Source organism: Phaseolus vulgaris, chromosome 10, assembly GCF_000499845.2.
Source record: "Phaseolus vulgaris cultivar G19833 chromosome 10, P. vulgaris v2.0, whole genome shotgun sequence".
Taxonomy (NCBI): domain Eukaryota; kingdom Viridiplantae; phylum Streptophyta; class Magnoliopsida; order Fabales; family Fabaceae; genus Phaseolus; species Phaseolus vulgaris.
The window spans coordinates 9516072-9542484 of record NC_023750.2 but is presented as its reverse complement, the minus strand read 5'-3'; the positions used below and the strand labels follow the sequence as shown (position 1 = coordinate 9542484).

General features: G+C 38.1%; 3 protein-coding genes and 1 pseudogene across 3 annotated transcripts in view; 1 reads left to right on the top strand and 3 right to left on the bottom strand.

Annotated features, from left to right (window-relative positions):
* LOC137814137 (PH, RCC1 and FYVE domains-containing protein 1-like) overlaps positions 1 to 5866 on the bottom strand; it is a 36629-nt gene extending 30763 nt beyond the window's left edge. The window contains exons 1-2 of the mRNA XM_068616717.1: positions 5572 to 5866; positions 4740 to 5391 (exon numbers count right to left, since the gene is read on the bottom strand). Coding sequence (XP_068472818.1) covers positions 4740 to 5391; positions 5572 to 5866 — 947 coding nt within the window. The remainder of the gene's footprint in view (positions 1 to 4739; positions 5392 to 5571) is intronic.
* Positions 5867 to 11965: 6099 nt separating this feature from the next.
* Positions 11966 to 13145, bottom strand: LOC137814129 (uncharacterized). The gene is made up of 2 exons (XM_068616704.1): positions 12726 to 13145; positions 11966 to 12673 (listed from the first exon to the last, which is right to left on the bottom strand). Exons 1-2 carry the CDS (start codon positions 13143 to 13145, stop codon positions 11966 to 11968), a joined length of 1128 nt encoding a protein of 375 aa, XP_068472805.1.
* Positions 13146 to 18446: 5301 nt separating this feature from the next.
* LOC137814119 (uncharacterized) lies at positions 18447 to 19253 on the top strand. Its single transcript, XM_068616693.1, has one exon. The coding sequence runs from the start codon at positions 18447 to 18449 to the stop codon at positions 19251 to 19253; it is 807 nt and encodes a 268-aa protein (XP_068472794.1).
* Positions 19254 to 25073: 5820 nt separating this feature from the next.
* LOC137819919 (small nucleolar RNA R71) lies at positions 25074 to 25179 on the bottom strand (annotated as a pseudogene).
* Between the last annotated feature and the right edge of the window lie 1234 nt (positions 25180 to 26413).

The window sequence follows — 26413 nt, the reverse complement described above, 5'->3', positions numbered from 1 at the left end:
TTATTTAGAAAAATATATAATCTTAACATTTTCCTTCACACTAAACGACCTAAAGAATTCATCATGATTGCAATAACGTGTGAATTAGGACTCCTAGTGATATATTTGTACTACCGGATAGTTAAGAAGGTTGACATGGCCGAATGGTCGAGAAGATTGAATGACTCTCTTAATCCAAATACAGTTTGTAAATCCACAATTAATCGCAATTAGGCCAGTTTAGATTAGCAGTTAATAAAAAAAAGTCAAAACAAATTTAAATGAGAGTAAGGATAGAAAAAATCACACAACATATTTATACTGGTTCACTTTTATATCAAGAGCTACATCCAGTTCCAAGAAACCACTAGGTATTCCACTAAACAATCAACAACCCTGATTACAAACCACACACCAAAGAGGTGATCTTGAACCCTTCAAGAACACACACCTCCTTTGGCAAACCACACAATAAAGATCACAAAACACCTTTTGTATCTACACAAAACAAGTTTTTAGAATTACAGTATTCAAAAGAGAATAAGGATTGATCACACCTGATACATATTAAATTTCAAAATTACACAAGAGTCCTATTCTACTCTTAGAAAAGTCAATCCAAAGCTTGAAGTAAATCTTGGAGAAAACTGATTTGAAAGATTGTAATATGATTTCTTACTACCATGAGCGTTAAACTCACTATTTTAAACTCCAAAAGGCAGTTAAAAAATTTAATGAAGGAGCCAAATTAGTTTTGAATCATTTAAAACATATTTACCAAGAGAGCTGGTGCATGTCCCAAGAGAGCAAAATTCCTGAGCAGACTTGCTGTCCAGGCTGGCTAGCTCGGGAAAGGGAGGTCGACAAAGGTCAGTCATTCAGAAGATCTTGAAGTCACCCAGGACTACTACAGAGGGGATAGTAAAGTTCAACCATGTGAGAACCTTGGTGGTCAACCTGAAACAAGGAAGCGGCACTGATCATTAACACAAGGGACATTGAAGGTGCCTAGAATAAGCACTTATCGCTTATTAAGAGAGGAATCATTGGGGGTTCTGCAGGTCGACGTGGTAGAGACCTGGATGACACCATATCAGCGCTACCTAGCTGATGGGCTGCTCCTAGTAGAGCCTGTACAGGCGAAGATGATCAAGAGGAATGTGAGAAGGTATACCCTTGTGGATGGAAAGTTGTTTCGTCATGGTTACACCCATCTCATCATCACTTGTGTAAGTGGGGAACAGTGTACCCACATCATGGCAAAGCTCCACGAAGGCATATGCGGAAGCCATGTGGGAGGAAAAGCTCTTTCTCTAAAGATTGTTCGAGATGGGTATTATGGGTCGACTGTGAGGGAGGATTGTATGAGATATGCACAACGATACGAACAATGTCAAAAGCATGTTGATTGGCACCATGCGTCCCCTGAGGAGTTGCGGTCAATACATAGCCCTAGACCTTTTCATACCTGGGGAATATACATCTTAGGTGATGTGAGTTGATTTTAGGATTTTTCATTTAGGTGACACTTTTAGAATTAGAATTGAGATTGTTAAACAAATAAGAGTGAAAACCTAAGGAAAATCCCCACTGAACATTAACTTAACCAGGTGGTTAAGTAGATGTGAATTTTCATTTCACAAAGGCAAAAGGAAAACACAATTATATGGTGAAGTTGATGACAAATATGGTGCGTAATTAAACAAGTAACATAAGAGCAAAAGGAATGACCGAATGTAATTCAAGGAAGCAAAATTAAGAACATGTTTATGATAGAATGGAATGGAAATAGATAAATGGAAGAGATGATGAAAGAAGAACTTATGGATGGTGGAACAATGGTGTATCACCTCACTTGATGGGGTGGAACCACTAAGATAAGTAAGAGGAGACCGCCACTTGAGAGCATCCTAACCCACAAGATAAGATCAAATTGAAGGAGACTCACTCACTCACTACTCACATAAAAATTGTGCAAAATTTCTTTACTATAATTTCAACTTGTCATTACAAATGGGGAGGCCTCCTATTTATAGAACGAGGAGCCATGGAAAACAAGGAATGATGGTAGAAGGTGTTGAACCAAGTGGTGTTCAAGCTTTGAAGAATCCAAACCCTTTGAAGGATGTTGAAGCCTTGGCTGTGCTTGTTGTTGCTGTGCTGTTTTAGCTTAGTTCTGGGGTAGTTTGAGTGTTGTAATCCACCCCTTGATCGAATCTAAAGCATAGGCATTCTCAATCTTTTTGAAAGTAAAATGTTTTTCAAACTAAGTTAAAACAACCGATTGTTTTGTCGAAACAACCGATTGTTTATACTTAGATGTTTTGAGAAAAGATTGAAAACTGTTTTTCAAATGGTTGAACTGTTAGAACCAAAACAACCGATTGATTCGAGGAAACAACCGATTGTTTGTTTTGGGACCATAACAAAAAAACTGTTTTATCTTTGACTGAGCTTTAAATGATTTATCTGCTTACGCTCCATTCATTAAATGCTTTGAAAAATCATTAAATGCAATTTAAGAGTTTGTTAAGATTTGATAACAAACAACATCTTTGAATATACTCAGAAAAAAAGATTTGAGTAACAAGATTTTTGAATAGAGTTTTTGAGTTTTTCAAAGAGCTGAGATTGCTAAGAGTTTGTGATTGATCAAAGTGTGTGGAATAGGATTCTGCTTGTATTGATTTCAGATTATCTTCTGTAACAAGTGTAATCCTTGTACTCTGTTGAACAAATTTCGTTTCTGTGTTTGCTGAGATTGGCTGTGTGTTCTTGAGGGGATCAAGATCAACAATCTTAGTGTTGGTGTGTTGGCCAAGAAGAGTGTATGTCTTGAGGTGTTCAAGGTCACTTTCTTGGTTGTGGTGTAAGTGATCAAGGTGTGATTGCTTAGTGGATTTCCTCTGGGTTTCTGAGAAGACTGGATGTAGCTATGGATTTGGAGTGAACCAGTATAAACATCTGTGTGCATTTTCTCTATCCCTAACTCTTTAAATTCAGTTTTGATATTTGTTAACTGGTATAAACAACCGATTGTTTCGGTAAAACAACCGATTGTTTTTACTAGTGTTGTGTCTTTGCTTTATGTTTTGAAAAACTGATTTCTTAATCAAGGTTTTCTTGAAGTAATTTCATTCAAGGCTGAAAAGTTTGTGAAAACTCTCTTTAAACAATTCACCCCCTATAGTTTAAAGCCATATATTCTAACAGAAGGGGCAATGAGCAAAATATGGTGGGGCTAGGGTATTGACCTTGGTCAATGCCGCATCATTCAACATATTCTAGAAGGTAGGGTTTCCTTCCTACCCTAATGGACATCTCATAGGCCCATTCAGGTAATAAAAAAGATGCTCAGCACCCAGATTCTGTGCTCTGCTCCTCGTAATCCTCTGAGGTATGGTGGGTGCTGAGGTCATGGATTGGGCTTGGTCACATCATGGGTAGGCGTCCTCTCTCCTTGGTCCTAATCATGCTCCCCGGGTGGGAGGGAATTCGTCCACGAATTTGGAAGACCTGCAGAGAAGGGAGTCAGATCACTGATATTAAAAGAATGACTACCTAAGTACGTATCAGGCAAATCCAACTCATAGGCATTGTCATTAATCCTTTTGATGACCTGAAAAGGACCATCACCGCGTAGCATAAGTTTGGACTTCCTATGAGTAGGGAATCTATCCTTCCTCAAGTGTAGCCAAACCCAATCCCCGGGTTCAAAGATTAATGCCTTGCGCCCTTTGTTGGCATGCTCAACATACTTACCTACCTTCCTTTCAATTTGCTACTTGATGTGGTGGTGCAAGTCTTTAATAAAAGAAGCTTTTTCAAAACCATCTTTGCGCAACACCTCATCAAGTATAGGAATAGGAAGAAGGTCGAGAGGTGTGAGGGGATTGAACCCATAGACAACCTCAAAAGGGGTGTGGGAGGTAGTAGAATTTACTACTCTATTATAAGAAAACTCGATATGAGGTAGTAAATTTTCCCACACCCTTGGGTTCCCGGAAATAAGGCACCTTAACATTTGACCCAAAGTTCTATTAACGATTTCTGTTTGACCATTAGTTTGGGGATGGCAAGTAGTTGAAAACAAGAGTTTAGTTCCGAGTTTTCCCCACAAAGTTCTCCAAATGTGACTTAAGAACTTTGAATCTCTGTCGAATACAATACTTCTAAGAAGCCCACGCAAACAAACTACTTCCTTAAAGAAGAGATTTGCAATAAAACAAACATCATCTACTTTGTGGCATGGAATAAAGTGAGCCATTTTAGAAAAGCGGTCCACTACCATAAAGATAGAATCCATACCCTTTGATGTCTTGGGAAGACCTAAGATAAAATCCATGGAGATGTCTACCCGAGGCATAGTTAGGATGGGAAGAGGGGTATATAAACCACGGGGTTGCACTTTAGATTTAGCCTTCCTACATGCTATGCATTTGTCACAGAAGCGATATATGGATTTGTGCATGTGTGGCCAAAAGAAATGCTCATACAACGTATCTAAAGTCTTAGCTACCCCAAAGTGTCTCATAAGACCACCCTCATGTGCCTCTCTAACAAGAGATTATCGTAAAGACCCTTGGGGAACACAAAGTCTTTTTCCTTTGAAAAGAAAACCATCATGGACGAAAAAGTCTTTGTGGCATCCTTTTAAGCATTATTGATAGATGAGAGAGAAATCAAGGTCATCTTTATAGATTTCCTTTATGTGATCAAAACCTAAGTATTGAACATCCAAAACATTTAGCAAGGTATACCTTCTTGAAAGAGCATTCGCAACCACATTTATTTTTCCTTGCTTATGTTTGATCACATAAGGAAATTGCTCAATGAAGTCCACCCACTTAGCATGTCTCTTATTAAGCCTTCTTTGGCCTTTCAAATATTTAAGGGATTCATGATTACTATGTATCACAAACTCCTTTGGAAAAAGGTAATGTTGCCAATTTTGCAAGGCTCTAACAAGAGCATAAAGTTCTTTATCATAGGTGGAGTAGTAGAGATGACTACCCTTGAGTTTCTCACTAAAATAAGCTATGGGGTGACCCTCTTGAACGAGGACAAGCCCAATGCCCATGTTTGAGGCATCACATTCGATTTCAAATGTCTTAGCAAAGTTAGGAAGGGCCAAAATGGGGGCCTTAGTCAATTTTTCTTTCAAAGTTTCAAAAGCTTCAATTTGGTCTTGTCCCCATTTAAACACCACATCCTTCTTTACTATGGCATTTAAAGGTGCGACAATGGTACTAAAGTCTTTTACAAACCGTCTATAAAAACTAGCAAGTCCATGAAAACTTCGTACCTTACTAACATTGGTGGGTGTTGGCCAATGTTGAATTGATGCAACCTTTTCTTTATCTACATGCACCCCTTTGGAACTCACCACAAACCCTCGAAAGTCTATATGGTCTAATGCAAACATATATTTAGAAAAATTAGCATACAAACTCTCCTTCCTAAAGTTTTCTAACACTTACCTAACATGCTTCTCTTGATCCTCTAAAGACAAGCTATAAATAAGAATGTCATCAAAATAGACTACTACACACTTGCCAATGAAAGGTCTTAAAACATGGTGCATGAAGGTACTTGGAGCATTGGTCAAGCCAAAAGGCATGACTAACCACTCATATAAACCAAACTTGGTCTTAAAGGCGGTTTTCCATTCATCCCCCGATTTAATCCGAATTTGGTTATAACCACTCTTAAGATCAATTTTGGTAAATATTTGAGACCCATGTAATTCATCCAACAAGTCATCTAATCTAGGAATGGGATGCATATACTTGATGGTTATGTTGTTTATTGCGCGACAATCCATACACATCCTCCAACTCCTATCCTTTTTAGGGACAAGAATCACAAGCATAACACAAGGACTCATGCTATCTTGCACCCACCCCTTGGCTATTAATTCCTCTACTTGTTGTTGAATTTCCTTGGCCTCGGTTGGATTGGTCCTATATACAGGCCTATTTGGTAAAGAAACACCGGGTATAAATCTATTTGGTGCTCAATGCCCTTTAGAGGAGGTAATCCTTTTGGGGGGACTTGAAAAACATCTTCAAATTCCTTTACCAAATTTGCTAAACAAGGGGGACTATCTAACACCAACTCACTCTCAAGGGCCCTAGGAAAAGCTATGAAAATGTTCTTTTGGGAAAGCATTACTTTTTTGACCTCTTGTGGAAATGAGAAGGCTTCTCTTAGAATTCTTTTTTTCTTTTTCTTTCATTTTAAGTTGGTACTCATGAAGAGAGATTTTAGTGTGACCTTATGCCCATGGAAGTTGAAAGAAATTTTGTTGGTAAGGCTATCATGAAGAGCTTTTCTATCATATTGCCATGGCCTACCTAAAAGAATATGAGTAGCTTCCATAGGTACAACATCACACAAGACCTCATCCTTATATTTGCCAATAGAAAAGGCTATGAGGACTTGCTTATTAACTAGGATCTCCCCTTCTTCACTTAGCCATTGAAGCTTATAGGGCTTGGCATGTGAGATAGTAGACAATCCAAGTTTATATACTACTCTCGTGCTTGCCACATTCGTACAACTCCTCCCATCCACTATTAAAGAACACAACTTATCATTAATGAGACATTTAGTGTGGAAAATATTTTCTCTTTGGCTTTCATTCAAGGGCTTTAAAACTTGGCCTAACATTCGTCTCACTACTAATAAGTCGCCTTCACATGGACTCTCACTCTCTTCTTCACTTGAGGATCTAGAGGGATTGGGAGACCTAGATCTCTGTGAACTATGGTCACTTAGAACTACCACTTCATACACTATCATATTACGTTTGGAAGGACAATTTGAACCAATGTGACCAAAACCTAAACATTTAAAGCATTTTCTACTTGAGGTTTTAGTTGGGGATTTAGGAGTGGAAGGTGAGGGTCTAGAATCCCTAGGTTTGTAAGTGGACTCCTTAAAATTGGAGGGAAAAGTTGAAGAAGTTTTGTTTTTGTTTTTCCAAGAATAGTGGTAAAAGCCATCATTATGAGATTTTTGAAAAGACGTTTTCTTTGAAATTTGTGATTCTACCTTGATGGCAAGGTGAACCAACTTTTCTAAAGAGGTATACTCATAGAGTTCTATCAGATCTTGGATATCTCTTCTTAGGCCACTTAAAAATCTAGCCATCTTTGATTCCTCACTTTCATGCATGTCAACTTTTGTTAAGGTTATTTCAAGTTCCTTAAAATAAGCATCCACACTTTGTGTTCCTTGTTGAAGTCGTTGGAGCTTCAACAAGAGCTATTTCCTATAATGTGGAGGCACAAATCTAGCGTGCATGCATACTTTTAAATCCTCCCAAGAGACCACGACTGGCCTCTTGTTTAAACCAATGTCCATTACAATTTTGTGCCACCATTGCATGACATAATCCAAAAATTCTAAGGAGGCTAACTTAACCTTTTGGTTATCTAGGACCTCATGAACATTAAAGATTTGTTCTACCTTAGCCTCCCATCCTAAATAAACATTGGGATCACCTTCCCCACTAAAACTAGGCAATTTTACAAATGGTAAAAAAGGCTTTGCCACATTTTGGCGCCTATGTTCAAAATGATGCATCCTCCATTCGTCCTCTTCTTCATGGCCACCATAATTTTGATAACTTCGTGATTCATGCCTTTGATGATGTCTTCTTCCTCTTTGGGGTCTTTCATAGGCCAATTCTCGCCTTTGGAGTCTTTCCTCCATTTGCCTCATCTCTTCATCCTTTTGGGCTATAGTTCTTTTGGCCGCTGCCAATTCTCCCATAAGGAAGGCCTTTTCGAGAGATTGGGGTTTAGAAGATTCTCCACTTGAAATATGAGCCATAAAACAAACAAGAAACACAAGGAACAAACAATTCAAAGAAAAGAAGTTAGTGAGAAAGTTAAAGCTTGCGACAATTTGAATAAAAACACTTTAAGCACTCAACAAACAAGAATTCCTCCCTTAGCCAAGGTCTTTCTTGTGGTTGAAAAACTCTCAAGTGAAGAATGTCAAAACCTCAACACTTGCTCAAGGTAAATTCACCACAAAACTTGAGGAAAGAAAGAAAAGACAAACAAGAAAAGGCTAAACCAAATTTGAATTAAGAGATTATGACTAAACTTTTGAAAAAAGATGACAAGCAAGAAAAGGCACACAAAAAGACTCTAAGAAACTTACTAAACTCTTAACTATGAAACTTTTATTTAGAACTTTGTTAAAGCAAAAGGATAAAAAATTCACAAGGTTGAAAAAAATTTGCTAATCAATTTGAATACCATATTTGGAAAATGATTTTCTTGCCAAGTGATAACCAAAGATGCTTTTTAAATCTTCTTTGCTGTTTTTGCATCACTTTTTGCTTTAAAATACCTATGTTGTTTTTTTAATACTAATGTGACTTATGGAAAAGAATGAACATATCTTGCATCATGCATATTTTCAAGAACTTTCAATTTTCACAATTTTTTTTTGGTTGGATTCAATATAATTGAACACTTGAAATCATGTGTTTGAAACTTTAAATCTACTTCTACTAAAAACAAGTTTCTAATTACTTTGCAAACTTCACAATTAAAAGCAAGTAAGTAGAATCAAAACAAGGACTCCTAGAACACTAATGAACATAAAACTCAAAGTAAAAAGGCAAGATCAATAGAAGACATATTAAGAAACATATTCAAAACGAAAGATGCTATGAATATAAAGAAAGGCCGAAAAAAATGCTGCAAGAAATAAGGTGTTGGAAAATAAAAAAGCAATAAAATAATGACTAGAATTTAAATGTACTTGAATTTAAAGACAAGAAGTAAAGGTGCTAGAATGTAAAGAAATTCTAAAGTGCCAAATCAACCAAAGCAAATTAAGCATAAGAACCTAAGATCTAATAACCACATGATGTGAGTTGATTTTAGGATTGTTCATTTAGGTGACACTTTTAGAATTAGAATTGAGATTGTTAAACAAATAAGAGTGAAAACCTAAGGAAAATCCCCACTGGACATTAACTTAACCAAGTGATTAAGTAGATGTGAAGGTTCATTTTACAAAGGCAAAAGGAAAAAACAATTATATGGTGAAGATGATGACAAATATGGTGTGGAATTAAACAAGTAACATAAGAGCAAAAGGAATAACCGAATGTAATTCAAGGAAGCAAAATTAAGAACATGTTTATGATAGAATGAAATGGAAATGGATAAATGGGAGAGATGATGAAAGAAGAACTTATGGATGGTGGAGCAATGATGTATCACGCCGCTTGATGGGGTGGAACCACCAAGATAAGTGAGAGGAGGTCGCCACTTGAGAGCATCCTAACCCACAAGATAAGACCAAATTGGAGGAGACTCACTCACTCACTATTCACATAAAAATTGTGCAGAATTTCTTTTCTATAATTTCAACTTGTCATTACAAAGGGGGATGCCTCCTATTTATAGAATGAGGAGCCTTGGAAAACAAGGAATGAGAGTATAAGGGGCAAGGAAAAAAATATGGTGCGGTTAGGGTATTGACCTTGGTCAATGTCGCAGCATTGAACATATTCTAGAAGGTAGGGTTTCCTTCCTACCCTAATCGACATCTCATAGACCCATTCTTATGTCTTCACCTCATATTTATGCTATATAAACCTACTCTACGCAAATTACAAAAAGGGAAACCAACTGATACTCAGAACCCAGAGTTTGTGCTTTGCTCCTAATAATCCTCTGAGGTATGGTGCGTGCTAAGGTCATGGGTTGGGCTTGGTCATGATCATGGGTAGGCGTCCTCTCTCCTTGGTCCTCATCATTATGTCCTTTTCCCTTGGCAATTTGTAAGATGAAGTACCTTGTGGTAGCCATTGAGTACTTTACCAAGGGGATAAAAGCCGAACCATTTGCACAGATAACTGCCCACAAGGTGCAACACTTTGTGTGGAGAAACATTGTTTGTCGTTTTAGGATCCCAAGGCACTTGGTGTCCGATAATGGTACCCAATTTGCAAGTCAGCAATTATGCAAGCTATGTATGAAGCTCGGTATCAAACAAGTGTTTGCCTTTGTGGAGCATCCTCAGAGGAATGGTTAGGTCGAGTCTGCCAACAGAGTTCTACTCAAAGGTTTGAAGAGGAGGTTGGAGAAGGCTAAGGGGACCTGGTCATAAGAGGTGCCTCGAATTTTGTGGGCCTATCACACCATTCCTTAGTCCACAACTAAGGAAACGCCTACCAGTTTGGTATATGGGTCAGATGCCATGATACCTATAGAGATCCAAGAAAGGTCACCTCGATTCCAAAACTTCGTGATAGAAGAATATAATGAAGGGAGGGAGGTGAACCCATATCTGCTGGATGAGGTGCGCGAACAGGCCCATATAAATCCTGAAGCTTTAAGAGAAGGGTGGAGATGAAGCAAAAGACCAAGTTGAAGCCTCGGCAGTTCCGAGTTGCCGACTTGGTGATGCGAAAAGCTCACCCTTATCAGTTGGAGAATAAGTTGTCTCCAAAATGGCAGGGCCCATTCCATGTGATGGAGGTACTCGGGAACGGAGCCTACTGGCTTGAAACCCTAGAGGGAGGAGCTATACCTCGGACATGGAATGGGACAAACCTTAAGTTTTATTTTAGTTGATATATTTTGTTAAATGTTTTATGAACAATGAAAATAATCAAGGGGACACTCTTTTTCCCTTACGAGGTTTTCTAATGAGGTCACCCAATGAAAAATTGTTCTTGAAAGATGGTGCATCAGAATTATTTTTTTGTTAGCACACAATAAAAAGACTTACCGGTGGGTTATCCGTGTAAGTGCCATGTGTGTATAACTGATTATGTAATGATTAGACAAGGTGACATTTTTCCTTGGTAAGATTCCAAATCTAGGTGTTTCAAAGTTGGTATAATTCATAGGGGCAACCTTTTCTTGGTAAGATTCTGAGTCCAGGCACCCTGAATTAGCTATCGCATAAGATTGTTTGGTTGAGGGCAGGTAAGACGACCTACCTCAGCGTTGGTGAGATCACTTGAGTTCGAACACCCTAGAGGGTGGTAACACTTTCAGAAGGTAATTGTTAAGAGTTGACTTGGTGTGTAAGCCAACACCCAAGTCAAATACTCCAAGAAAAGGAAATCGTCGAAGACTAGACTTGGTGTGTGAGCTAACACCCAAGTCAGATACCCTAAACAAAAGGAAAAGGGTTTAAAAGTTGATCTGGTGTGTGAGTTAACACCTAAGTCAGATACTCTAAACAAAAGTAAAAGGGAGAGTCGACCTGGTGTGTGAGCTAACACCTAAGTCAGATACTCTAAACAAAAGTAAAAGGGTTTAAGAGTTGACCTAGTGTGTGAGCTAACACCCAAGTCTGATACCCTAAACAAAAGGAAAATGGTTTAAGAGTTGATCTGGTGTGTGAGCTAACACCCAAGTCAGATACTCTAAACAAAAGTAAAAGGGTTTAAGAGTTGACCTAGTGTGTGAGCTAACACCCAAGTCAGATACTCTAAACAAAAGTAAAAGGGTTTAAGAGTTGACCTGGTGTGTGAGCTAACACCCAAGTCAGATACTCTAAACAAAAGTAAAAGGGTTTAAGAGGTGACCTGGTGTGTGAGCTAACACCTAAGTTAGATGCTCTAAACAAGGGTAACTATTCAAAAGTTGACTTAGTGCGTAAGCCAACGCCCAAGTCAGACGCTCCAAGATTATAAGCAAGTCATTCTTAATGGAAGGGGTAAAAGATCGAGCTTGGAAAGGGGGCGATTCTTTAAGCACAAAATGCCCTGTTTAGCAAGGTCAAAGTATGTGATCCCTATTTAAGTAGTTGAAGAGCACTCGAGTGAGTCAAGAGGCTCTATACCCCTCACCGAAGGTGGTATGAGCTCGATGTAGCCTTTGGTATCGAACTTCTCACCCGCGAAACCGACAACGTGGTTGTCGTATGGTACCATTTCTGCCTCAGGTATCCTCATGACTTTGAAGGTTTTCCAATAGAGAATGTCTACTGAACTTCCTTAGTCCACCAACGTTTTCATGATGGTGAACTTGTCTATGTCGACTGATATTACCATCGGGTCATCTTGTCGATAATCAACACCTTTGAAATCATCATCGATGAAGGTGATGGGCAGCATTCTCGGTCGGAATGACATCGCATTCACCTGCTGCACGACTTTGAGGTGTTTCTTCCGGTTACTGTTGGAGTTTCCACTGCCAGAGAATCCTCCAACGATGGTGTTGATGACCTCCTTCTGGTCTCTTCTTTCATTTTCCCAAGGGTGATCGTCTCTGCGCGGGCAATCGTCTCTTCTTTGTTGACGCTCTGGTTGGTGGTCGTCCCTGACCCTTTGAGGGGAGCATTTTCTCCGCTTCGTGGGCTCGTCCCACCTGGGAGACCGTCTTGAGCCCTGGGCGTCGTGGACAAAGTGTTGTAGATGTCCAGCTTGGATAAGCTCATCAATCTTATCCTTGAGGGCTTGACATTCCTCGGTGGAATGCCCACTGTTCTGGTGGTATCGGCAACGCTTCCTTCGGTCGACATTTTTGGGGCTTGATGCCTTCCTTGGTGTAGGGATCAGCTCGGCGCTAAGAGCCTCGTCCAGGATCTTTCCTCTCTCAATTGTTAACGGGGTATACCTTGAGAACTGGTTGTCCCTCCTTCTCTCTCCCAAGTTGATCGATTGGCCTTGGCACTCCTTCTCTCCGTCGGCCTCTGCACGGGCCTGGTTGTGGAACTCCCTCAGTTCCTCCAAATTAATGCATATACTTGGCAACCTTGTTTTTTAGCTCATCTAGGTTGTCGACCGGTTGCATGTAGAGGCTATCGGCAAACGGTCCTGGACGCAGGGCCGTTAGCATATGGGGCATGGCTACATCTGGGCTGAGGTTCTGAATGCTCATCGCCACCTTGCTGAACCTGTCAAAAAAGGTTCTTAAAGACTCCCCCTTCTCCTGGCGGATACCAACCAGGGCGATGGAGGTCAGATGGTGCGGGCGGCTTGTGGTGAACTGTGTCTCAAACTTGGACATCATCGTTGTGAAGCTATCGATGGAGAAGAGAGAGACCTTCGTGAACCAGTCGAAAGCTCCTCCCTTTAGGGATGTGGGGAATACTCGGCACATGACCACGTCGTCAGTGGTATACAAGCTCATGTGCGTGGTGTACACATCAATGTGCTCATCTAGGTCGGTCATCCCATCGTAGCAGTCCTTGTTAAAGCCTTTCCACTTGTCTGGCAGTGGGACCCCGATGATGGAATCGGTGAACGGGTGTCGGTGCACAAAGTCAGTCGTACTATTCGTGCGAATTGACTTGTTGGGGGCAAGACTCACCATCCATCTCTTGGGTGGGAGCCTTGACCTTAGTCTCCTCAACTGTCTTCGAGTTGGGAGGGGAGGTGACTGACTTACCGATTGGGTTGGTCAGCACAAAGGACGGTCCTCCCTCGATCAGCTTCTTCTTCATGTCTTCATTTTCCCAGGGCTTCAATATCTTTCTCATTCTTCCTCCTTACTTCCTCATTCCTTCTTCTCAGCTCGACCATCTCTCTTTACAAAGACAATAACAACGCATTCTGGTTAGCATCAGTCATACTCTCGCGTAAGGGTTGGGGTCTGGAAAACTATTGAGAGGATGCGTCTTCTTCCTTGATGTCGGTCGGTCGTGATGCTCTCCAACCTCCTCTGCTCATTACTAACCTTCCTTTCGTAGCCTCAGTGCTCGGTCGTCTCGCAAACATCGAGTGGGGGGGTAGCTGTAGAAGGCACTCCAACGCTCAAGTTAGCGAAAATGTTCAACACTCGGCTGTTAGAGTACTGTAGATAATGACGTACCTATTTCTTGGAATATGCACTATTTTATATTATCTGTGATGGGCCTTCCTTATTGGGTCGGGTTAAGGAGTTGGACCGTGTTTAGGGCTGCATTACCTAGCTTCTATTCGCGGATTAGTCTCGCTGACCTTGATTGAACGTAATGGGGCTTATACTATCGGTCGACCCACTAGAGTGGACCTCGGCTCGATCGACCCAGCGATGGGACTGAGGCATGTCATTGTTCGTTCGGCCTATACCAGTAAAAGTTGAATACAAATACATTATTATTTTTTTATTTTAATCTATTCCTGCATAAAAGATCAAAGTTCCAAAACAATAATACATGTAATATCATAATTTAAATAAAGTGCACAAAAAGTTCTATAAATATATGGAAATGTTTGATGTAATTCTAAAGTGTTATACGTGGTTACCTTAAGGTACATTCAAGTGAGTTTCTTTGCATTTACACTTGCACTTGCATTTCTCCCCCAGTCAACATGTTATATCCAGAATAAGCACTAAAATAATAAAAACTTTTTTTTTTTCAAAATCAATACACTTATAACGATAGTTCTCCAATAGAAGCGTCTTTAAAAAGCATTTATAACGACCATTCTAGTGGGGAACCGTCGTTATAAGCGTATTCTTTTTTTAAAAATATTACTATTTGGTAGAATAACGACGGTTTTAGAATCGTTGTTAAAGTGATTTTATAATGAACCGTTGCTAAAAACAACTGATTTATAATGACACTCGCAATAACGACGGTTCGGGAACTGTCTTTATATGACCTTTTTAACTGTCGTTAATGAACTGTTTTGTACTGATATTTGTATAGTGATTTATATAAAAAGTCTTTCATAATTTGAAATTTGTCAAGGTATTGTTTATGTATTGTTTATTAGGTGTGGATTACAACCATAATATTAAGTTATCATAAAATTATAATTTTTCATTAGTGTACCGTCTACTTCATTTAGGCTAACATTTATTATTATTTTTTACTAGGTTCTTTTTTAAGAAATTTTTTAATAAAGAAATTTAGTTAGTATCCTAAAGTTTAGACTTTGATAATATATAAGACTCTCATAGTCTTATAAAATAATAAAATTTAATTTTTTTTAATTTATTTAACATTTTAAGTTTTAAAAAATAAATTACAAAAAAAAACTTATAAAAAGTGTGAATTATTGAAGGAAAATTTGGATAAAAATCTTAAAATTATAGTATGATAAGATGAGACTCATTTAAAATAAAATATGATTTCATGAATTTTTTTTATAAAACTTTTACATTGAAAATATATCAAGAACATTATAGTAAAGAAGGCATTGTTTAAGCTATTGCAACTCCTAATTATAGTAAAGAAAGCATTGTTTAAGGTATTGCAACTCATATTTGTTCTGTTAGTGTTTGAAATTATGTACTACGTACAACTGAAATTTTTTATATTTTATTATTTTTTAACATATTTTATGCAAAAATAAAGTTTCTTATAGTTTTCTTTTTATATATTATATAAAAATATAATGAAATGTTAGAATAAATTTTTTATGAAATATTAAAACTCAAATTATTATTATGTTGTATTTTGGTATTAGGGATAACCTCATTCTTCTGATTTTTGAAACAGAGTCTTATTAAGATTTCAAGTTAGAACACACACATAAGATTATGTAATGTAATATATGAGTAATAAATAAATTTGTGAATGTAATGTAATCATAATGGTTTGACAAATCTCTAGTTTATACTAGAAAACATCATGTAAAATTTCAGAATTTTCTAATAAGTGTAAGTATGAGAACTAAAACCTCAAAATACCTAAAAAATACCCAAATGATACTAAAAAATAAAAAAATGATAGTAAATGATGGATTTTTGGAATTTTGGTGGGGCCAATGGCAGCTAGATTTGTTACCTCGTTTCGAACAACTTACATTTTTTACGCGTCTCCATCCGACTTCTCTATCAAAAGTTATGTCTGTTTGAAGTTTTACCAAGCTAATTTTTGGCAACTCCAAATGCATCACTTTTCTCTTCAATTTGAGGACTTCTCCATCAAATATACACTAAAACAAGAACCCACAAAAAAATTTGGATAAAAAATCAATTTCTACCTATTTCTAATGAATTTTACAATATTGTTTTACCCTGTTCGTCCATCTTGTATCTCAAGACCCATTTTGTGTCTATTACATTACATTCATGAACACAAATATTATCTAATTCAAAACCCTCTAAATCAAAATTGCCGAAGGTCGAACACCCCCGAACTCAGAACCAACCAACCAACACGTTGTATTCACAAATTTATTAAAAACAGTAAAAAGTATTAAAACCCTAACATGGCGGAAAAAAGTTGCGCGAATGAACGGTGGTAAGACGAAACAAAACTGGCAGCAGCGTTCTCCTTCAGTGATAGCGTGGTCGTAGGAGGAAGGGAGGCAGGAAGGCACAACCGCTCCGCGCGGTGCGAGTGTAAGGGGGGGTGACGGGTTTGAGGGCGGTTGACAAAGCAGCGCCTAGTGCGGCACAAGGGTGGTGGGTTTAAAGACAGGTGGTGCGGTCGGACGTGCAATGAAGGTGAAGGGAGGGATGAAGGTGAAGTGAGAGTGAGGAAGGTGAAGGGATGAATGTGAAGTGATGAAGGTGAAGTGAAAGTGATGAAGGTGAAGGGAGTGAGAGGAAAAAGATGAAGTGAGTGGAGAGAATGAGAGTGAAGGGAGCCTGCGAGGAAAAAAGCGCTCCAGGAGGCATATAACGACGATTCAGCAAGGAATTGGCGTTAAAAACACTTTAAGCAGACATATAATGACGATTCAGGCGGGAATCGTCGTTAAAAACACCAAAATTTTGCAAAAAACTACAAAAATGTCACTACCTCTTTTATAACGACTATTCTTTATGAACTGTCTTTATAGGGAGTCGTAGAATTCATATTTTGTACTAGTGAACATTTGTATTAAATTAGATGTTATACATAAATATAAATTAATATAATGAAATTAAATTCTTGTCGGGGGTTGTGGAATAATTTGAACAAGTTGTCTAGAATAATTCAAAAACGGTAGTTCAACCCCACAACTTTCGTTTATTCACCCGCTTTAATTTCAAAATTGTCACCGCATTCTTATGGACAATGTTTGGTAGTGAAATCGATGTATATTAGTTGTCGTGAATGTGTTTTCTGCACTAATGATGACTTAGAAAAAGAATACTGAATGGATTAAACATGATTTACTATAAGTCCAAAAAATATTAAGTTAAACTAGGAGTGAATAGGAGTTGATAAATGACCAAAATATATTCAAATGTCCTCCGCAATCTATTTCTTTATTTGCTTAGCTCTATTTTTTTTATTTGCTTACTCTCAAAATTGAAATCAATATTTATTAATATTTTTATTAGACCGATTAAGATAATGATTTTGCTAATGATTTTGTATATCAATTGTTACCAGTTGAATCAATATTGCAATCTGATCCCGAGAACAATGAACATAAACTAATCTTAATATCATGTTTAGATAAAAAAAAATTCAAAAATATTTATATGCTTAAGATTTCAATTATTTTAAATTTAATTTTCTGAACTTTAAATATTTTGTTTAAATTAATCAATTCGAATTTCTCCTAATTTAGTACATAACCCCATTTTGGAACCAACTCCACTACCTCCTCTTCATAAATTGAAAATCTAGCTAACTTCAAGAATCCACTCCATCAAGAAAAACTGACCTCAAGGAATAGTTAACTCTGGTGCAATATACCCAATGGTGGCAACCACACTTGTGTGTGGAAGTTGATCATGGCTATAAGATCTTACTAGTCCAAAGTCACCCAAACGTTGGAGTCCTCATCAATAAGAATATTGCTAGATTTCACATCTTCATCGATCACCACATGCTCTCCCACTCTTCATGCTACAACAGCCCTGCAGCTACATCTTTGTGAATTTGAATCACTGGTACCAATCCAAAGCAAACATTTTTTGAAAGGAGAGAATTAAGGCTCCCACTTGAAATGTAGTCATAAATTATTAGGAGTAGATCATTCTTGTTCTTGAGCCAGTCTTGTAGGGTGACCATATTCTTGTACCTCAATGTTCCTAAGCTTTCAATCTCAGCTGCAAATTCCCTCATTCCTTGAGCTTAAGTTCTCATCTTTCTTTTAACAGCAACCTAACCTCCTGTGCTAGGTAACACGCCTTTGTACACAGAACCAAACCCTCCAATCCAAGTAGCTGCACTTCAACTTTATTTGGCTTTTGTGCTCTTAATGAATATTGGTTTCTCATTTTAGGTGTAAAGTGCAACACTTTATTGAATAATAACGAGATATTTGTAGGAGGGAGTGACTGTAACGTTATTACAATTGCCTGCAATTGATTCCTGTGAATTCTGGTTCAATGTTTCTGTGATGTCTTCCCACGTGGAAAGAGAACTTTTCAACGCACCTGTGACACTGGAAAGCAAAGACCTTAGTTTTTTATGGTTTTCACAAGATACCCATTTTTCCAACTACTGTCATTTATTCCACCCAACCAACTAATGTGTTATCCACTCTAACACCAATTTTTTGAACCTTCTATCACACAATTATCTCACATACTCCATCTTATTGAAGTCCCTGTATGAAGACAAAGAAGAATACGGAGGTGAAGGTTTTGGAGACAATGGATAGGAAACGTCCAAGAAAGTTAGACTTAAACGCACCCCTTTTGTCAACAAGGCGTCTTGGTAGTTCAGTTCTTGTTGGAGATTCATCTTGCTCTACAAATTCAGTCTGTGCAATCCAAAATACAAGTGACAGAGTTCCATTTTCATGGGAGAAAGCACCAGGTAAGCCAAAAGTCACTGAGAATGTCAACACTCAAGATGGTGGCACGCCACGCCTAAGACTACCCCCTAGCCATTGGCTTCTTTCAAAAGAAGCATCTGAAACTGATGTTGATGATGCTAATGATGCATTTCATGATCAAGGAGATGCTAGTTATGAAGGCAATGATAGCAAGGATGATATGTTCTCAGATGCTATGGATATTTTCTCTCTATCAGAGGCACTAGATTATGTCCAAAAGAAATCAGAGAATGTTCACAGTGAAAAGAATGAAGGGTTGAGACTAAAGCTTGCAGAGTCTAATGGGTACCAATCTCCAACTTACATGATCAATCGCTTTCTTCCTGATGCCACTGCTTTGGCTGCATCATCTGCTTTACATTTTTCTAGTAACTTTGAAGACAAAGATTGTGATGCCTGTGGTAGTTATCCAGAGTGTTATACAAGGCATTCATATGCGTCTTCTCCAAAGGGTTGTGGCTTGGAACTTCTATTCCCATGGCGTATGAAGCATAAGCTTTGTGCTATGGAAAGCCCTGTGTTGCCATGCTCCACTAATCTGCACAAGCATCAACGCAGCTCGAAACACAAGCATGGTTCATCAACTTACATTCCTTGTACAAACGTGAGAGAAGATATTTGATGGGTGGGGCTAGTTCTTTGATTTGTTCATTTGTATTTCATACAAAATCTTTATATATGTGTGTATAAAACATAGATATACTATGTGTTATGTTATCTACTTAAACAATACTAATACTAATAATAATAACAATTAATAATTGTTGTGAATTTATGTGTGATCAAAGATCGATTCAATGTGAGAGAAATTATATCTTTCGTGAAAACCTAACTTATTGGAGTTGAAGTCGTTTCATCTAGCTACTATTTAGGATTGCAGAAAATATGTGAATTTAAATAGTTGCTTTATTTTTTACAAATGTAAATCAGTTGATTGTCTAGATTATGAACCACATAATTTAAACAACAAAAAGTGATTGATAACTTTTGTTCACTTCAAATTGACATTACTCGATTTGTGATAGTGGTTGTAATTCAACTCTTACAATAAAATTTTGTATTTTGTACAGTTTTTTATATGTAGATTTTTGAAATTTGCAAAAACAATTATTTTGAAAAATTTCAAATATATTTGTAATAAAATAGCAAAATATGAAAAATTATAGTTATAAAGGTATAAATTGAAAGAAACATGTACCGCCGAACGAGCCTTGGACCAGTTAGTATTTGGTTTGGACCGACTGACACAGTCAAAATCATTAAGCTTGAATAGAAGGTTAGCAGGTCCAAACAGAGATTTAGCATTAGGTAATATATTCTTAAATATGATCAAAACCTTAATTCGACCTAATAACAATGGACCATGACAATCATATAAATAATCACAAGTTTCGAGGAAAAGGTATGTCATCATCACGCATTAATTGCACAGAGTACTAAATATTGAGACCTTACTTGAGTGTCGGAGTGTCTTTCGCAGGTACCATCCAAGCCAAATCCTTGCAAAAGGGGAGAAGGAAGAGTAGTTCAAGTGAAGGGAGTTGCTTAGTGAAGTAAAGAAGGGAGAAAGGTGACCCACCAACCGAAGAAAGAGGTAATAGTTATCTCAGTCCCAATTCGTATGAGAACAATTGGCGCCCACTATGTGATCGAGAGAATTCGAAGGAAGAGAAGATCAAATGGTGTCAATTAGGAACATCGTGATTGAGATGATGTGGGAGGTTGAACAAATGGCATTGCTGGTATCTTTGCAAATGCAGATGGATGAAATGGAAAAGAAGAACAAGGAGAAAATACAAGCACTCGGAAAGGAGAATGAGGAGATGAAAAAGAAGCTAATCAAGGGGCTCCCATCTTTAGAGCCCAGTCATCCCGCTAGGACATCCCATGCAACATTACCTACTAACACCTTGGAGGATCCGACACCCATTTATCCTCAAGAGACAATGGACGAGTCCCATCTCAACAAGTCGTTTTATACAACAAGGACTCTAGACATAGCCAGAAGACCCATTCACTGACTATGTGATGGGAGCACAACGTCCACTCATGTGGAAAGGACTTAACATTGATCGCTACGACGAAACTAGTGACCCCGATGAACATATGAATATATACACTACTCATATGATTTTGTATACCTCGGATAATGATGTTTGATGCTGAGTATTCCCAACTTCACTAATGGGAGGAGCACTGAGCTGGTTTACAAGGCTTCCCCAATACTTTATTGATTGCTTTGAGACCTAGGTGTCTAAGTTAGGGATGCAGTTCGCCACTAGCTGACCGCATCATATGACCTCAATTGCCTTGGTCAACATTCGACAAGAGAAAGGGGAATCTCTTAGGTTGTTCATGGAAATGTTTAGTAAGGTGACCTTAAATATTCGGAATCTGAGTCTGGATGTGGCCATGCATCATATGGTCACAACCCTGCGGTTGGGGTCGCCAACAACTTGTTCAAGAAACCAGCCACGAACCTTGAGAGCTTAGGCAGAACACTGCCAAGTATATGCAACTGGAGGAATTGAGGGAGTATAGGAGTTAGGCGAGAGCCGAAGCCAGTGGAGATAAGGGGAAGGAGAAGGAAAAGGAGCGATCAGGATGATCTAACTTCGGTCGAGGAGACAAATATAAGAAGATTCATGGCCCTAGATTCACGAGGTACACCCCTGTGAACGCTGATAGGAGGAAGATTCTAGACGAGGCCTTGAGTGTTGATCTGATACCGACACCAAGGAAGGTTTCGAGTCTTGATAATGTCGATCCTACACGCAAATGTAGGTATCGTAGAAATATAGGACACACAACCTCAGTTGTGTGAAGCATTGAAGGATAAGATGGAGGGGGCTTCACAGATGAGGACTTCAAGGCCATTGATCCATAATAGGACGACCCGATGGTCATAACAGTCGACATCGAGAACTTCTCCATTATGAAAACACTAGTTGATTAGGGGAGTTCGATGGACATTTTTTTATTGGAAAACGTTTAAGAGGATGGAGAACTCCTAAGGAAGATATGTAATCGTATGACGACCAAATAGTAGGATTATCTGGTGAGAGGGTAGACACCTGAGGATAAATCGAGCTATACACCAAACTTGGTGAACAGAAGGCAAGCAAAACCATCAAGATTTGGTACTTGGTGGTGGAGGCTAACAGCTCATTCAACATTCTGTTGGGCCGACTATCCATCAATCGTTTCGACCCCTCATCTGGCCATGAAATTCCCCTCGGTCTCTGAGGGTATTCTTACCGTGCACATTGTTCAAAAAGTTGCATGAAAATGCTATGTAGCAAGCATAAAGATGGAGTCCATTAGTAGAGGATGTTCTCAGGAGCAGAGATCCTCGCAAAAATGAAGAGCTTCCTAAGTTGAACCTAAGCCTGAACGGAGAGAGCATACAATTGCTCTGGTGTACATAGATCCTCGGATAACCGAGGCAAGGCTCGCATGGGAGGACTTGTGTCTGGTCCCTTTGTTGGACGAAGAACACTGATAAGCCCCAATGTGTAGTTTTTATGATTGATAAAATAGAACACTTTGGAACTTAATTGTTGCTTAATGTTAGAAAATTACCCTAATGTGAGAATTATTGAATCCGATTATATATTTTGAACCAAGAAACAAATGAAGAAATTTAATCTCAATTTTTATGTAAATTGCAGATGAATATGAAGCATTGAAAGAAAGAAAGCAAAAACTTAATTGGATCACAAGAAGATTTAGCTCAAGCTAGAAGATTTAGCTCAAGCTAAAATTATCCAGATTTGATTAATGGTGCAGTACTAATCTAGCTCAGGCTAGAATTGCTAGCTCAAGCTAAAAAAACACCGAAAGATCTAGCTTAAGCTAAATTGGCTCGCTTGAGCTAAAGTTCATTATATAAATTTTCAAACACAGCTAAAACAGGGGCGGTGGAAAAAGAAGTAATTTTTAGAGAGAAGTTAGTGAGAGAAAGAGAAGAAAACCTCTGTTCTTAGGAGAAGAATCTACTTAGATCAACCCTTCTTAGCAAATCAGATCAAGAATGAAGATTGGAGAAGCTATCATGAGTGGCTAAGTGCTTTCAAACTTGGGATTGAATGTAATTTACTCTAATCAAATGTATTCTTGGTGATATATATATATATATATATATATATATAATATAATATATATATATATATATATAATATATATATATAATATAATATTCTCTTTCCTACTTGTTCTTGGTTGTTTCGTTTCATGTTTATTGCTAGATTCTATTTGATCAATGGAGTCTTGATTTTGATCCTTAAATTTAACTGGAAAGTATTTTTAAGGATTTAAAATAGACGAAAATACTCGATAACTTGTAATGTTAGGAATAAATTTCAGGTTATTGATTGCATCATAATTTTGTTTATAAAACTGGATGATTTGTTAGATATCCGAGGAATCAGTGTTTGAGAAATTATCTTATGAATTTCATCTATGAGGAATCAAGGTGAATGACTTTAAATTACAGCATAAAAAATAAGTAGTTTTGAGTATTATATATTGTATTATTCCAAAATATAGATGACAGAGGTAGAAGCAATTCAATCCCAAGTACTTTTATCTATATTTGATAAGTTATCTTTGTTACTTGTTGAATCAAATCTTAAACTTTGAGTTATTTTTAGTGAAAGTGTTAATTTGGTTATGGACAAGTTCTCAAAATTATTTTCTATACTTAATGAGTTTTATAACAGAACTTCTTAATTAGAATTGTTTCCTGTGGGTTCGACATTCGTACTTTAAAGAGTATTATATTACAGTTGTTTCGGTATACTTGTCGGGATAAATCAACAAGTTTTTGGTGTCGTTGTCGTGGAACAATTTCTTTTAACAATTTCTAAAGTATAACTTATTGAGTATTGTGAATATTTTGTTTTCTTTATGAATAAATAATTGTTTATATCTCATTCTTTTATCTTGTGCTAATCCTTGCTTGAGTTGTCTTAGATATATGCTATTAAGAGGACTGGTTCCTGAAGATCAATTGGAATTTGATCTAGAAATTGATAAGACAACTAGAAGAGAAAAGAAAAGAAGAAGCAAGGATAAGCAAAAGGAGAATTTTCCAATACTCTCAAATGACACAATCAAACAGAGTTCCAAATGGCTAATAATAGACAAGGACTGAGGCATTTCTCCAGCATAGCCATACCTCCTGATGAGAACCAAAATGGACAAGGGCCAAAGCATTTAAAGTTCTTCTTATTAGTCTTTGCAAAAGATGAGGCCCAAGCCCAAGCCCAAGCCCAAGAAGCCCAAGTCCAAACCATGAGGGGCAAGGCCAAGCATTAAATAAAAGAGCATCATTTGAATGACTCTTGTAGGAGGTGTGGATATTAAATAAATAGGTGTGAATGTATTAGAAAGAGTCACATTGTCCATGTGACTTAGTAGAGGGGTGTAGGTGTAGTTTTTAGGAGGTGTCATAGTAGAAAAAGGTCACACCTCCCATGTGACTTGTTTTTTGTGGGAATTTCAAATGAGTTTCATTTGAATTTTCCCACCCATTTTTCAACACCTCTTAGGCTATAAATAAGGTGCTTGTCTTTGTAAAATTCAGATTGGAATTTTATAGTAGAGAGACTATACTCAAATTTGGAGAGAAATTGTGAGTCTTGAGTCTTCTTCTTCCTTTGCCTTATCTTGTGTGCAATGGTGAGCTTCAAGTGGCGGCACTCCTTCACTTATCTTGGATCAAGGCTCCAAGTGGCGTGAATTGTTCTTCCAAGTCTCAAATTCAGCAAGTTCCATTCTATAAGTGCCCCTTCTTCCTTTTCTTCAATTTTCATTCGGTAGTTCTTAATTTCTAGTGTTTACTTTCATTTCTACCGTTTGAATTTCTGTTTTCCAGCTTTGCTTCTAGTTTCTGTTCGGTGCAGTAGTTTATTATTTCAATTCTGTCCAGCTTTCAATTCTTGTTCTTCATTCCTTGTTGTTTGATTCCATTTGACAATATATGGACTTCCATATGAGCTTTGGTTGGTGCAAAGTCTTGGTGAGTTCTTGAATTAGAACATTGATCCAATTCTAAGTAAGGTGCCATTTATGACCAACTCAAGTTGCTCCTAAGAATGTCAAAGAATCATGTATTCTTGTTGTTGCATTCACATCACCTCCTGCCACCAAATCATTTGAAATGAAGCAAGCTTTCCTTAGCTTAATCGGCACTCATCAATTCACTGGAATGGATCATGAAAACCCTTATACTCATCTATCCACATTCTATGAGTTGGTTGGGACCATGGGCTTCGAGGAAAGTGATATTGAATATGTTTATTTGTGTCTATTTCCTTTCTCACTTGCAGACAAAGCAAAATAATGGTTAAAGTCGCATCCCCAACCCTGAGTTTAAGTAGCCGAAATGATGTAAAAGAGAAATTCTTACGTAGATTCTTCCCACTCTCTCGATATGTCAAGGCTAAGTCTGATACCTCCACATTTAGGAAAGGGCAAGATGAACCCTTTTGTGAAGCTTGGGAACGTTTTAAAGTAATGTTAAGAAGGTGTCCTAATCATGGCTTTGAGCATATTGCTCAGTTGAACATATTCCACAATGGTTTAAGGATTGATACTAAAATGATCTTGGATGCTGCAGCAGGAGGTACAATAATGACTCTTGATGCAGAGCAAGCTACAAGAATCGTTGATGGTAAAGAACACGAGTAACAAGTGGAGGATGTGTGTGGACTACACCAACCTCTACAAAGCCTGTCCAAAGGATTCTTATCCTTTGCCCAGCATTGACCGACTCGTTGATGGAGCGGTCGGTCACAAAATTCTTAGCTTCCTTGATGCATATTCTGGTTACAATCAGATAAGCATGCACCCAAGGGACAAGGAGAAGACTGCCTTAATGACGGACAAGGCAAACTATTTCAATGAGGTCATGACTTTCGGCTTGAAGAATTCTGAGGCAACATATTAGAGGTTGATGGACAAAGTTTTTAAGAGGATGATCGGTAGAAACGTCGAAGTCTAAGTCAACAATAAAGTCGTGAAGTCAGACTTGTGTGATAAGCATGTGAAGGATTTGGAGGAAGTCTTAAAGGCATTGGGAAGAACAAAGATGAGGTTAAACCCTGAGAAATGTATGTTCAGTGTGGAAGGAGGGAAATTCCTAGGCTTCATGCTAACACACTGAGGAATCAAGGCCAACATGGACAAGTGTCTAGCAATAACTGAGAGCATGAGCCCTCAGAATGTAAAAGAGGTTCAAAAACTCATATAGCATCTCACGCTCTTATTGAGGTTTGTCCCTCGACTGGCCGAACAAACTAGGCCTATGGTCCAGCTTTTGCGAAAGGCGACAAAGTTCAACTGGGACGAGAAATGTGAAGACGTCCCTGCATACGGGCTCCCCTAGGGTGCAAGGGAACACCGCAATGTCGTCATCATGCCTTTATCCTCAAAGCTTTGGTGGATACCAGGCTCGAGCACTCGTCGAGCAATTCGACCGGAGCCCATGAGTATAGGTCTCTATAGTTAACATTGAGGGGAGGGGGATTGGCCGTCATTTTTGTGCGTGCCATCGACGAAGCTGAAGAAGGAAGAAGAGACAAGGGTTCAGCAAGCAAGGTCAGGGAGAAAAGGGGGGAAAAAACCCTACGAAAACCCCTACCCACTCGAGAAGTTCAAAGGGGGGGGGAGATAGAGAAATGAGAAAGGAAATATAAGGAGCATATAAAAAATAAACAGTCCCATGCAGTTGTAGCAGTACGAAAGTTAAAGAGGGAGCTAGTAAGGGAAAAAGGTCAT

Bases quoted from the DNA above. Each gene is read 5' to 3' on its own strand.
- LOC137814129 (XM_068616704.1), bottom strand. From the start codon at position 13,145: ATGACCGACCTAGATGAGCACATTGATGTGTACACCACGCACATGAGC. The intron at 12,674-12,725 runs GTTGCCAAGTAT...TTCCACAACCAG, and splicing joins TAGATGAGCTAAAAAACAAG to GCCCGTGCAGAGGCCGACGG.
- LOC137814119 (XM_068616693.1), top strand. From the start codon at position 18,447: ATGGATAGGAAACGTCCAAGAAAGTTAGACTTAAACGCACCCCTTTTG.